The sequence below is a fragment of the Saccostrea cucullata genome, unplaced genomic scaffold, assembly GCF_032062105.1.
Source record: "Saccostrea cucullata isolate Sc308-1 unplaced genomic scaffold, CSIRO_AGI_Scuc_v1 ctg11, whole genome shotgun sequence".
Classification (NCBI taxonomy): Eukaryota; Metazoa; Mollusca; class Bivalvia; order Ostreida; family Ostreidae; genus Saccostrea; species Saccostrea cuccullata.
The window spans coordinates 229,010-241,328 of NW_026933222.1; the positions used below are offsets into that span (position 1 = coordinate 229,010).

Sequence of the window (12,319 nt, forward strand, 5' to 3'; positions counted from 1 at the left end):
AAAGACTATATTTGCTTATATTTTCTATAATAAATTGGTTCGGTAGTCCTTTTTTATAATATTCGTCGATTGTTCTCGGTGTATATTTGAGACTTCTCTTATCAACGGAAAAGGTGGCAATTTGATTTTTATGTAAGGGCACTGTATGAAAATACTGGATTCATATTATAACCATTTTTTGTCAACACACACCGACACGATAAATCAAACGTTCAGGGTACGTTGAGAACAAAACACTTAAGATTGTAGGTTCATAGCACTTGTTGGACTGTAACCGAATATATTTACATCCATTGAATATTTTCTTCTTTAAACTTCTGAGTACCAAGCAACATGTAGATAAATATTCTTACTAGTTCATGATGCGGTCAAAGTAAGCCTTTCCAACTGATTACGTTTACAGATCCAACATTTATTAAGTACTGTATAGTATTGTACCATCGTCGCCAACCACGGCCAAAATGTAAGATCCTCTCCCATCCTGGCCGTGGTTGAATGAGAAGAGAATATCTCGTAGTTCATTAAAATATTTACCAATGCAAGTAAAGCACAGTCGGATACTGAACCTCAAGATTATGACACTTTTTGTGATCAAGCAGCCACGGGTAGGAGAGAGCTATATGCGGACTCCCGCGGACCATGGCTTGACTGAGACGATTGCATTGTACAATATCACTGAATTTAGGTTTTCATGCTCTTGTCTTTGATATATTTTGTCAATTACTAAGTATTTCGACAGATAAAAATAAATGGATTGTAAGAGATTTAATTTTGCGTATTTTACAGGATTTAACAACAAAACTGAAAGTATACTTCTCAACAATTTTATTTGACTTGTTCTTGTAATCAGACATTTGTCTAGACATAAAATAATAATGGAGGTGAATGTCATAACTTTTTATTAAAATGGTGAATAAAACTTCATAAAATTGTTTCATGATTTGAAAACAAAATGAACACAACAGTTGATAAATGATTTTGTCAATCCCATGTCTGTTAATTCTAACATACTCTTACAGCTAGACATGAATATTTATGTAGAAAAATTCACTAGCTGACCAGGCCTTTCAGTCTTGTCCTGTAGATGATTTAGATGAGGAGTTTTTCAATGTTCTGCTGAATGGTCTGGATCTTGGGTCGGAGTTGAGATCCCTCGTTGACTGTGACGGAGCAAGCAATGACAGCCCTGGACACACCACAGGCTCGTCCTAAGGCTACAAACACAAAATATCACATATAGGTGCCTTTACATTTAATCAAGTTAGTATTTGATAAATATTAAAGGTCTCCTTTTAAAAAGAAGTACGATTTTACATCACATTCAGTTTCAGGCAGATTTTCCTGAGTCCATCTCTTTTTTCCTAACCTACTCTTTCTAAAACCCTAACAGAGCCCCTTTGTTTGCACCAATGACAATGAAATAAGCAAATGTTAAGTCTTCATGAAATCAATTCCATATTAATGTGAAAATACCAGATAATCTACACTTCATTCTTCAGTAATATATACATGTATTACTGTAAACCAGCTATTATTCGCTATTAGTCAGTTAGAAATCAATCCACGACGATTAATGTTCACAAATAAGGAAACATTTTCTACAAATACAAAACAAAATAAATGGTTCACTGCGATTTATACTCGCAACTTAAGTTGGTTCAGGTTGCTAAACTCACCAATATTTCTCATACGTAAATAAATGTTGGTATACAGTATTTGCCTAAATCTAATTACAAAACATTGTGGCAAAATTTTTTGCTATAATTCAGTTTAATGTTCACCATGAATACATTTGTATGATTTTTTACCTTGTTTGGATCTCACAAACACATAAGGAACATTCTACAAAAGAGAATTACAAATATTTGTAAATTAATACTACTGTATACAGGGAAAATTTCGCCCCCGTTTTATTTTCGCCCCTTTCGCCCTATCCTCCTTTGGGCGAATTTAAAACAGGGCGAATTCAAAGAATACAGTATGTTTTCTTAAACAAGACCCTGACTGGGCGAATTCAAAATGGGACAAAATTATTTTCAAGTGTCAGAGGGCGAAAACAACATGGGGCGAAAATAACCCAGTATACAGTATTAAAATCTAATTTAAATAGTAAGCTTTAAAGACCCAATTTTTTTACCGTACGGTTACCTGAGGGGAGGGAGTGGTCAAAGTAACAGTGCTGTTATTTACCTGGAGACCCCCAATACCCAAGATGTCAAAAATCTGTGTATACGTAGCATTACACAGGAAGTCTGTGTTTGGTAATCAGGGTCAACATTACGTGTTTTGTGTCTGGTTTTGAGTGAAACTACGTAAAATAATTATTTTAATATGGAATTTATTTGTAAACTAAACGCATTCATTGTAATCATGGTAATGTTTTGAAGGTAAAAAAAATAATAAGATACATGTATATCGTTTTAGAAAAAGTTTTCCTTACATAAAAGAAAAATTCACGAGTAAAAACTACAAATCAATAATATTTATCTTTTTTAATCTTCAACAAAAGAAATCACTTGATTAAAAAAGTCTGACTATTGAAATAAAAAAATTATTGATCCACCTATTCGTCGTGCATGTGAACATGCATTTACCGCGATCTGAATGTTTTGGTTTTTTTTATGGCCAACAATGTTGTCCAAAATATTCCATATTTTCGATTCTTCGTGTGTTAACAAAATTTTATTGTTAGGAAGATTTCTTTTCAGAATCGATCACTATTAATTATCTTCACATTTTCACTACGTATATATACAGACGCTAGAGGAAATTCGAGCATTAATTCTGACATCAATTTCTAGCCATAGTACAAACCAGGGACGTATATACTTAGTATATAGGTCCCTGTACAAACTAAAACATCTTTTAAAAACTATGCTATGCCGTTTATTAGTGCTGAATACAATTGTATTTTTCTTATATCCCATTTTTTAAAAAATAATTTAATTCGTCGGACTTCTATAAATTACGGCAAATATAGCCGGTTTCTGTGGACGCGGTCTTTTTTTCCACAGATAAATGTGAACGATATAACACTTACAAGTAACATACAGCAGTGAAGATAGGAAAGAAATATTTTATTATCTCAATATTTTAATAATCTACTTTCAATTATTTTTTGAAATAAAATTCAAACATTTTGGAGTTTTCTAATCCGCGTGTATACTATGCGGGTACATGAAAGCGTTTGACGCGTGACCAGGTTATTGTTTTCAAAACATGCAAACTCAGATTATCAGGAAGCACAGGGGTAGCTGACCTGTCAATCAAATTAGAAGCTATTGTTTTTTTTGATGATTGACAGGCGGTAAACTACATGTACTGATCTTGAATCAGGTAGATTTTGGGGGCGTTAACATAAAATTGGGTGTTTAAAGCATTTGTCCCTCTTTCACCTCCCCTCCCTCCTCTTTATATTCCTCCTAATGACCCTTCTTTTCTCTACCCCATTTTAAATTCTGAAGCTTGAAGAAAAACCTTGTGCCATACTTAACATTTTATCAACCTTTGAAATAGTTCTGAAGAAGTCTGAAGAGCTAAAGTCTCATCGGCCTTAGATAAGCGCCTGAGGATTCTACACACTGCTGCTTTGAACAGAAATTCATTGTGAGGCTTTTAGATCCTGTGACAGTGTAGCAAGTATATAAGAATATCAAGGAATTTATTTGTATACAAAATTCTTTTTTTTCAATGAAAATAATAAATAAATTAGGTATCCAAAAGGTGTTGGAATTTTGTGCAGAACTTGCTTTATAGTTATTCATCAAGGATTGCTAAAAACTCTTAACTGTCAGACATTGATTGTTTTCACATTTACAAAAGGTAGAAAATATTTTTTTAATTTACTGTGTGTTACTTGACTTATATAAGGTCACAGTATGAAGTATTTAATTACCTTGTCTTCACACAACAGAGGTAGATGTAACAAGATCTCCAGTGGCTCTGCATCAGCCGCCATAACAATAAATTCAGATATCCCTCTATTCAGTGTTTTAGTTGCTGAAAACAAAGAACATACAGACAATAGTTTTGCTGAGAATCATGTCCAGAACCTGAGATTTGTAAGTGATGAGTACAAAGAACACATACAAAGAGAATGAAGGCAATGAAATGCCTACACAGGGTTCATAATAGACTTTTCTGTTTCAAATTCAAAGACTTTTCAAAACCTTTTAACTGATTGCCTTCAAATGTGATGACAACCTCAGGCCTGGAGCTGATGGCTTGAAGGCGAGACTTCAGAGATTTCATGAAACGGTATTTTATTTTAAAAATTTGTAAATTTCAAGCCCTATCCATAACACTTCATGTGGGCCCGTGTCAGAAATATATAAGCAATAGGGCATAAAGGAAAATGTGCTTAATGACTTCAAATAAATTATGATACATAGTTGTACTGACAGTACATGTAACTGTTATTTGTTTTTTGTGAGTTCTTACACTTTAAAGCAACTATTCTTAACATTTCATTGCAGATTTTCCTATTTCAATTGTGAAATATTTTGATAGGTACTAAACACAATCAAAACACAATTTCCAGAATCACTTTGTATAGCACTGTTCAAAGATTTGGTAGAGACATCAGTACAATTTTTTAGTCTCTACAAGAGAGTTAAATTATGCTAATTTTCAATTAATTGTTCTATTACAAACCCTCATTTGCTCCTTTCTTTAGCTGCTTATAGTGTGAAGCTTGTTGAACCAAATCTAGAATCTCCTGCGTCAGCTGTGCATCAGCCAAAGGATATGCCTTGGGGTTTACTTCATCAGTCTGTAAAAAATAAATGCCAGATAAATCGATCAGTGTATCAAAAAAGGGAAAATGTCAAGTAATTATAAATTCAACTGGAAAAGAACGATTAAGTTCAACCAAATATTTTTTTATCCCTAAATCTTAATATTATTCACATTCAAATCCAAATGGCGGCACTTTATCGTGCAACAATAAAAGTCTGATACAAGTAGAATTATCTCTGCTTAGGGTCAGACCATCGATAGATGAAAACTTACCATTTTTCTGAAATTTAGTAGTTACAAAATTCAACAAAAATTGATAAAACGCCGTCCTCTCTGCGAATTTCGCTTCACTGAGGACCTCGTGGTTAAAACGCTATTTGTTTATTGATGTCAGTTCAAGTCTGTGAAGCAAAATGGCTTTTTAACGATGGGACAAACGTTTTGGTGACTAAAATAATCTCGCACTGTACAGGAAAAGATAACTCTAAAAATAATATTGCATATAAACAAAGAGAAGACAATCCTTTGATTTTGAGCAGACGATTTCATTACTGAGGTATGATTTAATATTCTATTCTTTTTTATGGATAAGTGCAGAAATATAGAAACGCAAGGAAATATTAATGATTATATAGGCCTAACTATTACACTTTTCGTCAAGGAAGTGTTTGGACAGGTGCCTGAGGCGGGGCCAAGCATTGAACATACGGTATTCTTACATAGGGTCATGTATTGCACATAGAAATGGAAATGTTTCTGAAATATTTGACATTTTTTAAAATTTTTATTTGGATATTTGACATTAAATAAGAAAATATTGCGAAAAATACCATCAGAAAAATGAACGAGGTAAGGTCTTGTACGGTGTTATTAATAAAACTGAAATAAAAATACAAAATTCGAAACTTTTCACAACTCTTAAATGACTTTCTCTTCGTAATCAGGTGATATCTGCATGTGACAAAATTGAAAACACAGTATGGAAGCAGAAGATCAAGTGGTAGCTGGGGAAGTGGTCAGTGATGATGAAGAGGTAAGGCTTGTTTCTAAAATGGTCAATAAAGAAAAATATCATGTCATTGTTTTAAAGGAACGAGAAAGGAAATAGCTATTGTATTGACTTTTACACAATTATTGTTAAGAAAGGTATAAATTCGCTTACGTTTATATTTCTTATTTAGGAATCTTTATATCAAGACATAGATCTCCTTCAGAACCATGGTATAGTAAGTATTTGAAAAAATATTTTAATATGTTAGTTTATAGGCCCTATACTATATTCCTTAGGCCTAAAAAAAAAATATGTTTGTTTCCTGTAACCCGACCGACCCATTCAAATTATCCCGGGTGGATTTTTTTTCTGACAAATGGCAAAACTTCGTTTGATCAATCAGCTGATTCCATTTATTAAATTTAAAAAAAAATAGCTTGTAGCTTAATTTGAGACATAAAATATGTCAACTTAGTGTACATTTACCTTAAATATAAAGAGTAATCATTATTGTAAGAACAGTTTCCCCCTACAGAATTTCCGACCTACCGACCCTTGATTTTTTGGGAATGTTACAGGAAACAAACTTATTTTTTTTTAAGCCTTATATTGAAAAATATATAGGATGGACTGGTATTGATATATACAATAGTTTCTAAAAGAATATATCAGTAAAGTGTTGCCATAACTGATGTCACACATATTGCCATTCAAACAAATCTTTGATCTTTCAAAAAAAGTCGGGAAAAAATCGTCAAAGTTTTCGAATGATGTAAAAAGAAAAAAAATATTTTCGATAAGAAGAAAGATTTATGTGAACTGATAGTATTATTTGGTGTTAACATCTACATCTAAGTATTTAAATTGAAGAATGTTGCCGACATAAAGAAGTTGAAACAGTCCGGAATATGTACAATCAAGGTGAGATAAATACAGTATGATGAAATGCACACACATGAAGTTAAGAAAAAAAAGTCCTTTTTTAATTCTTGTGTAATTTTTTTAGCGGAAAATTATACAAAATGAAAAATAATGGATTATTAAAATAAATATTACTGTAGTTTCTCTGTAAATTCAGGGTATTCAAATGACAACAAAGAAAAAACTTTGCACAATCAAAGGAATATCGGAGGCTAAAATGGAAAAGATCAAGGAAGCATGCAACAAGCTCGCTGTAAGTAAAAGTTAACAACTGATAAATTATAAATACTACTAATTTAAAACACATTTTTATAGTAAGCATCTTATGCATTAAAAAAAGATATACCTTTTGTATGTAAACGAAAAAGTTATATTTATTTTACAGGACCCAGGCTTTCTTACTGCCCTTGAGTATGCTGACAAAAGGAAACAGGTGTTTCGTCTGACCACAGGAAGTCAAGAACTGGAGTAAGCAACAATGGGGACATGCATATTCACTTCCATTTTCCGAATTACTTTTGCACACTTTTGTAGATGATAAATTCCTAAAGGGCTAGAAATATTTTTTTTTTAATCTTTAAAGACAACTATATCCTATAGGATCATCTTTAAAATAACGTTTGCTTGTTCTCTCCCGACTCGGGGTAAAATTATAGGAAAATCTTTTTTCCAGAAAAGAACATATTTGTTGATTTGGATAAGATTAAAAAAAAATATCGCGCCCGGGAATTTAAAAAAAAAATTGAGTCGGACAATTTTAGTCGGTCGGGAAAGGGCAACCAAACATTTTTTTATGATGGCCTAGTAATGCAAAAACGGTGTAGTAAAAAGAGAGATCCCCCCTTTTCCCTTCTCCAGATTATTAGAGAGGGTGTGTATATGAACCTTTGTGTAGATTGAAACTGAAAAAAAAAATACGACGGGAATATCTACGTTCATAAGTTTTTATAACCTGGAGAAATCTGGTAGTATTTCTGTTGTTTTTACATCTTTTCATATAAAGGTACATAAAGATAACGAACATCGATGGATCTCAAAAAATCTACAAACAATACAACTTTCCCCAATTTTTTTTTTATAATGGACATCTTAAATTTATAAATAATTTTTTATTCTAGTCAAGATATTTTCACGTGATACTTACAATGAAACAATCATTCAATCATTAGTACAAATTTTTTTTACGCAAGACTCTGCCTGTTTCAGTAGCAGTTTTAAATTTGCTTATAATAATTTTGTATTACACTTATAATTTAGAGTTTGTTTTTTTTTCATTTAGCAAACTACTTGGCGGTGGTATAGAAAGTATGGCAATAACTGAAGCATTTGGTGAATTCAGAACGGGAAAAACTCAACTATCACACACTTTATGTGGTATGTAAGCACTACAGTGTTTTACAGGCATTAGTACAGTGTACCTCCATCATGGCAAAATTGTTTTGTAGGAGTTGGGGGTCCCCCAACCACTACAAAACAATTTTGCCATGATCTTTCGTTAATTTGGTCTTTTTCAATTTTTTAATCTTTTTTCTATCTTCTTTTAATGTTTTGTAATTGATTAGCATGCCGAAGAAATTTGTCAGGAAAGTTGTCTGTCGTTTTAACCCCCCCCCCCCCTCCAACTAGCAGGAACGATGCTAGTGTCTGTTTTTGTTATATTTTTTTTTGATACAATTATTTCACTTAAATATGCTAAGCGGCTTATGGTTGAGATGGGTTTTTTTTTCAGTGACTACGCAACTACCAGGCAATAACGGTTACACAGGAGGCAAAGTTGTCTTCATCGACACAGAAAACACATTGTATCCTTTGGCAGTAACTAATTTTCATGCCGAAATATATATTAAAAAATCATCAGTGCATGGTTTTAAGAACACTTGTACTTGCTTAAACATCCAAAATGATAAATAACTCTAATACAATACAATGTCAAGTCTTCAAAAAGGGGGTAGTGTCAAACACATATATTTCATGTTTCTCCTTATCAACAATAAAAGTCGACCTGACCGACTTAGAGCTATTGCTGATCGCTTTAATTTGGATCAAAATGCTGTGTTAGACAACGTTTTGTATGCCAGGGCATATACAAGTGAGTAATACTACAATTCGCAAATTCCACTATTGAATTTTATAAACACATAAATGATTTATTTCAAACTCTGTGTAAATGTGCTAAAAAACCGTAAGGGATTGAGTAAAAGACAAAACAAAAAACAAGCCAGAAGCTACTGTTATTAAATGAGTTGATATTAAATTTTCTAATTTTGAAAAGTGCTATCGACTAATTTTGCTTTTTAGGTGAACATCAGTATGAGTTACTGGACTTCGTTGCTGCAAAATTTTATGAGGAATCGGGGGTTTTTAAACTTTTGGTAAGTTTTTTTTTCTAAAAATAAATATGCAATTTTTATTTGACCAACATTTCATGCTTTCACTTTAACTATTTAATTTATTTTCTCGTCAATACAGATAGTGGATTCCATTATGGCACTCTTTCGCGTCGATTTTAGCGGTCGTGGGGAGTTAGCAGATCGGCAGCAAAAACTTGCACAGATGTTGTCCAGACTTCAAAAAATAGCTGAAGGTAAATCATTTGATTAAATTTAAAGATTTGATAAAAAAGTAGTCGGGTAGAACAGGTATTTATTTTCAAATGGGGGGGGGGGGCTGGTGCAGAAGAGGCGCCTCGACGTATGCGTCAAATTGCACAGAGTGTGATTTGGTACGTAAATATCGTTTACTAATAATTGAATTATTAGAAATTCACATCATGAGAGTATGACAATAACATTTAAGAAATGTTCTGAAAGGGCATTTAGTTTTGTTTCAATAATCCCGATGCACAAAATGATCACTATTATTATAGAAAACTAATATGCAAATGATCAACATTCGTTTCAGAATACAATGTTGCCGTTTTTGTTACAAACCAAATGACGGCAGATCCTGGGGCAACGATGTCGTATGTATATCGACTATATTACCCATTGTTCCCTTATAATTTGGAATTTTTAAGTCGTGTGTAATACTTCAAATAAATTCGCTGGGTTTCTTGTGCGAGAATTTTATCAGTTTAGAGAATGGAAATTTAGACACTAATTTCTTTAATGTAAAAAAACTTCTTTTTTTTTTCATTTAACAAGTTTTCAAGCAGATCCCAAGAAACCAATCGGCGGAAACATTCTTGCACACGCTTCTACAACGAGAATCAGTTTGCGGAAGGGGAGAGGCGAAACCAGGATTGCTAAAATATATGACAGGTACATGTGTATTACAATGAACTAAGTTCAGATACAATATTTATGGAAAAAAATATCAATGTAATTTTAGTTCCAAGCTTTAAAATATATTTTTATAGTCCTGACCTCCCAGAAAGCGAGGCGACATTTGCAATAACTGCCGGTGGAATCAATGATGCAAAGGAGTGAACTAGAAGCAAGTCAAAATAAATCTTGGACTGGGGAGAAATAGCATAATTTAAATTATTTATTTCTGAATGTTTTCATTTTTCTGTTTGTATAATGCAATTATGACGTAAATTATTATGATAAATTAAAATATTAAATAAATACTTTTTTTTTGGCATTTGAAATTCTATTTCATAGAACCGTTTAGCTTGCAGGCTCCGTAATCAAGATGCAGTTTTAGACCCCAGAAATGCGAATAAAACATAGAGTGAAGACATATTTCGGATGATTCCAGCCAGACTGAAAGTTGCAAAGCAGATATAAATTTTAACAACAAGCAGTCAAAGTTAAAACAGATTTATTTCATAATTTATATATTAACTTTATGATAAATTGATATATAAGTACATGTACATGAAAAGGAAAATAATTGTGATCATTTATTTTCCATCGTTTGCCTCCATATTGATTTTGGCCTTTCCTCCTTTTTCCTTCTGGGGTCCATCTAAGTTCCATTCTTGTCATTTCTTGGCTTTCAATTCTCAAGACATGGCCTATCCATCTCCGCCTGTATTTTCTTAGCAAGATCCTCATGTCTGCTGTTTTTGTTGTTGCTTCATATAAATTCTTGGTAATTTTTCCTCAAGATTTTTCTGAGGCACCTGTTATGAGAACTTGATAGTTTGATTATATATATCTTTATGTCATCCTCCCACATTCAGCACCCTACATTAAACAGATGGTACACAGCTATTATACAGCTTGATCTTAGTACGTATGCTGAAGCTGTTTGACTTCCATATATTCTTAACACAGGCACTTGTTTTGGAGATAAAATTTTAACCCATAGTATAATAATAATAACACTGTTAATATTATACTATGGGTTAAATATTTATCTCCAAAACAAGTGCCTGTGATTCTTAAGCTTGACAAAAAGATCCTCTGGCTTTCCCTAATCTTGCTATTATGTCCTTGTCAGCACCACCATACTGCCATCAGTAAATTCAAAATATGCAACAAGACAGAAGAAGCTGACCCTTCTCCAATGGGAGATAATCAAGGAACCGTAAAATAACTGTTGGGTCTTTAAAAATCTTCTCAAGAACCACTGGCCCCAAACAACTTATGTGGAAGCTCTCTGAGGTAGTATTAATTGATTCTAAATTGTTCAAATATTAATTACTCACGAAGGAAAACATAGGGCCGCAATATAGAATAAAATTTAACAGTAAGTTTTAGTTTTTATTAGCTCTACTGGTCAGAGACCAGAAGAGCTTATGCGATAGTAATGCGTCCGGCGTCCGTCCGTCCGTCCGTCTGTCTAGCTGTCCGTCTGTCCGTCTGTCTGTAAACAATTTTTCAAAATGCTACTCCTCCTACAGTTTTGATCTAATTTCAATATAACTTGGCACACAAGTAGACTACACTAAGATACATAATTCTGTGTATCGGTTTTTGATTTCGATGAACGGTGTTGCCGTGGTTACTAAAAATAGAAATTTCTGTGAAATTCTTTCAAAACGCTACTTCTCCTACAGTTTTGGTCTGATTTCAGTATAACTTGGCACACAAGTAGACTACACTAAGATACATAATTCTGTATATCGGTTTTTGATTTTGATGAACGGTGTTGCCGTGGTTACTAAAAATAGAAATTTCTGTGAAATTCTTTCAAAATGCTACTCCTCCTACAGTTTTGGTTTGATTTCATTATAACTTGGCACACAAGTAGACTACACTAAGATACATAATTCCATATATCGGTTTTTGATTTCGATGAACAGTGTTGCCGTGGTTACTAAAAATAGAAATTTCTGTGAAATCCTTTCAAAATGCTACTCCTCCTACAGTTTTGGTCTGATTTCAGTATTACTTGGCAAACAAATAGAATACACTAAGATACATAATTCTGTGTATCGGTTTTTGATTTTGATGAACGGTGTTGCCGTGGTTACTGAAAATAGAAATTTCTAGGAAATTGTTTCAAAATGCTACTCCTCCTACAATTTTGGTCTGATTTCAATATAACTTGGCACACAAGTAGACTACACTAAGATACATAATTCTGTTTATCGGTTTTTGATTTCGATGAACGTTGTTGCCGTGGTTACTAAAAATAGAAATATCTGTAAAATTGTTTCAAAATGCTACTCCTCCTACAGTTTTGGTCTGATTTCAATATAACTTGGCACATAAGTAGAATACACTAAGATACATAATTCTGTATATCGAATTTTAATTTTGATGAACGGTGTTGCCG

At 32.9% G+C, this 12,319-nt stretch overlaps 2 protein-coding genes across 2 annotated transcripts; one reads left to right on the top strand and one right to left on the bottom strand.

Annotated features, from left to right (window-relative positions):
* Positions 1-882: 882 nt before the first annotated feature.
* Positions 883-5,152, bottom strand: LOC134237736 (NHP2-like protein 1). Its single transcript, XM_062719885.1, has 5 exons — positions 5,011-5,152; positions 4,654-4,771; positions 3,896-3,999; positions 1,809-1,842; positions 883-1,214 (listed from the first exon to the last, which is right to left on the bottom strand). Exons 1-5 carry the CDS (start codon positions 5,011-5,013, stop codon positions 1,090-1,092), a joined length of 384 nt encoding a protein of 127 aa, XP_062575869.1. The 5' UTR covers positions 5,014-5,152; the 3' UTR covers positions 883-1,089.
* Positions 5,153-5,189: 37 nt separating this feature from the next.
* On the top strand, positions 5,190-10,221 carry LOC134237737 (meiotic recombination protein DMC1/LIM15 homolog). Its single transcript, XM_062719887.1, has 14 exons — positions 5,190-5,293; positions 5,682-5,770; positions 5,919-5,963; positions 6,599-6,649; positions 6,807-6,902; positions 7,035-7,117; positions 7,929-8,023; positions 8,379-8,451; positions 8,647-8,738; positions 8,948-9,021; positions 9,119-9,233; positions 9,551-9,611; positions 9,793-9,909; positions 10,008-10,221. Exons 2-14 carry the CDS (start codon positions 5,717-5,719, stop codon positions 10,075-10,077), a joined length of 1,026 nt encoding a protein of 341 aa, XP_062575871.1. The 5' UTR covers positions 5,190-5,293; positions 5,682-5,716; the 3' UTR covers positions 10,078-10,221.
* The last annotated feature ends 2,098 nt before the right edge of the window (positions 10,222-12,319 follow it).

Coding starts and splice junctions, on each gene's coding strand:
- LOC134237736 (XM_062719885.1), bottom strand. Junction 1,843..3,895: donor CTCTGTTGTGTGAAGACAAG/GTAATTAAATAC, acceptor TCTCTTTTGTAG/AATGTTCCTTATGTGTTTGT. Junction 1,215..1,808: donor GTTTGTGAGATCCAAACAAG/GTAAAAAATCAT, acceptor TTGTGTTTGTAG/CCTTAGGACGAGCCTGTGGT.
- LOC134237737 (XM_062719887.1), top strand. CDS start 5,717: ATGGAAGCAGAAGATCAAGTGGTAGCTGGGGAAGTGGTCAGTGATGAT. Junction 5,964..6,598: donor TCCTTCAGAACCATGGTATA/GTAAGTATTTGA, acceptor TTTAAATTGAAG/AATGTTGCCGACATAAAGAA. Junction 8,739..8,947: donor GTATGCCAGGGCATATACAA/GTGAGTAATACT, acceptor TTTGCTTTTTAG/GTGAACATCAGTATGAGTTA.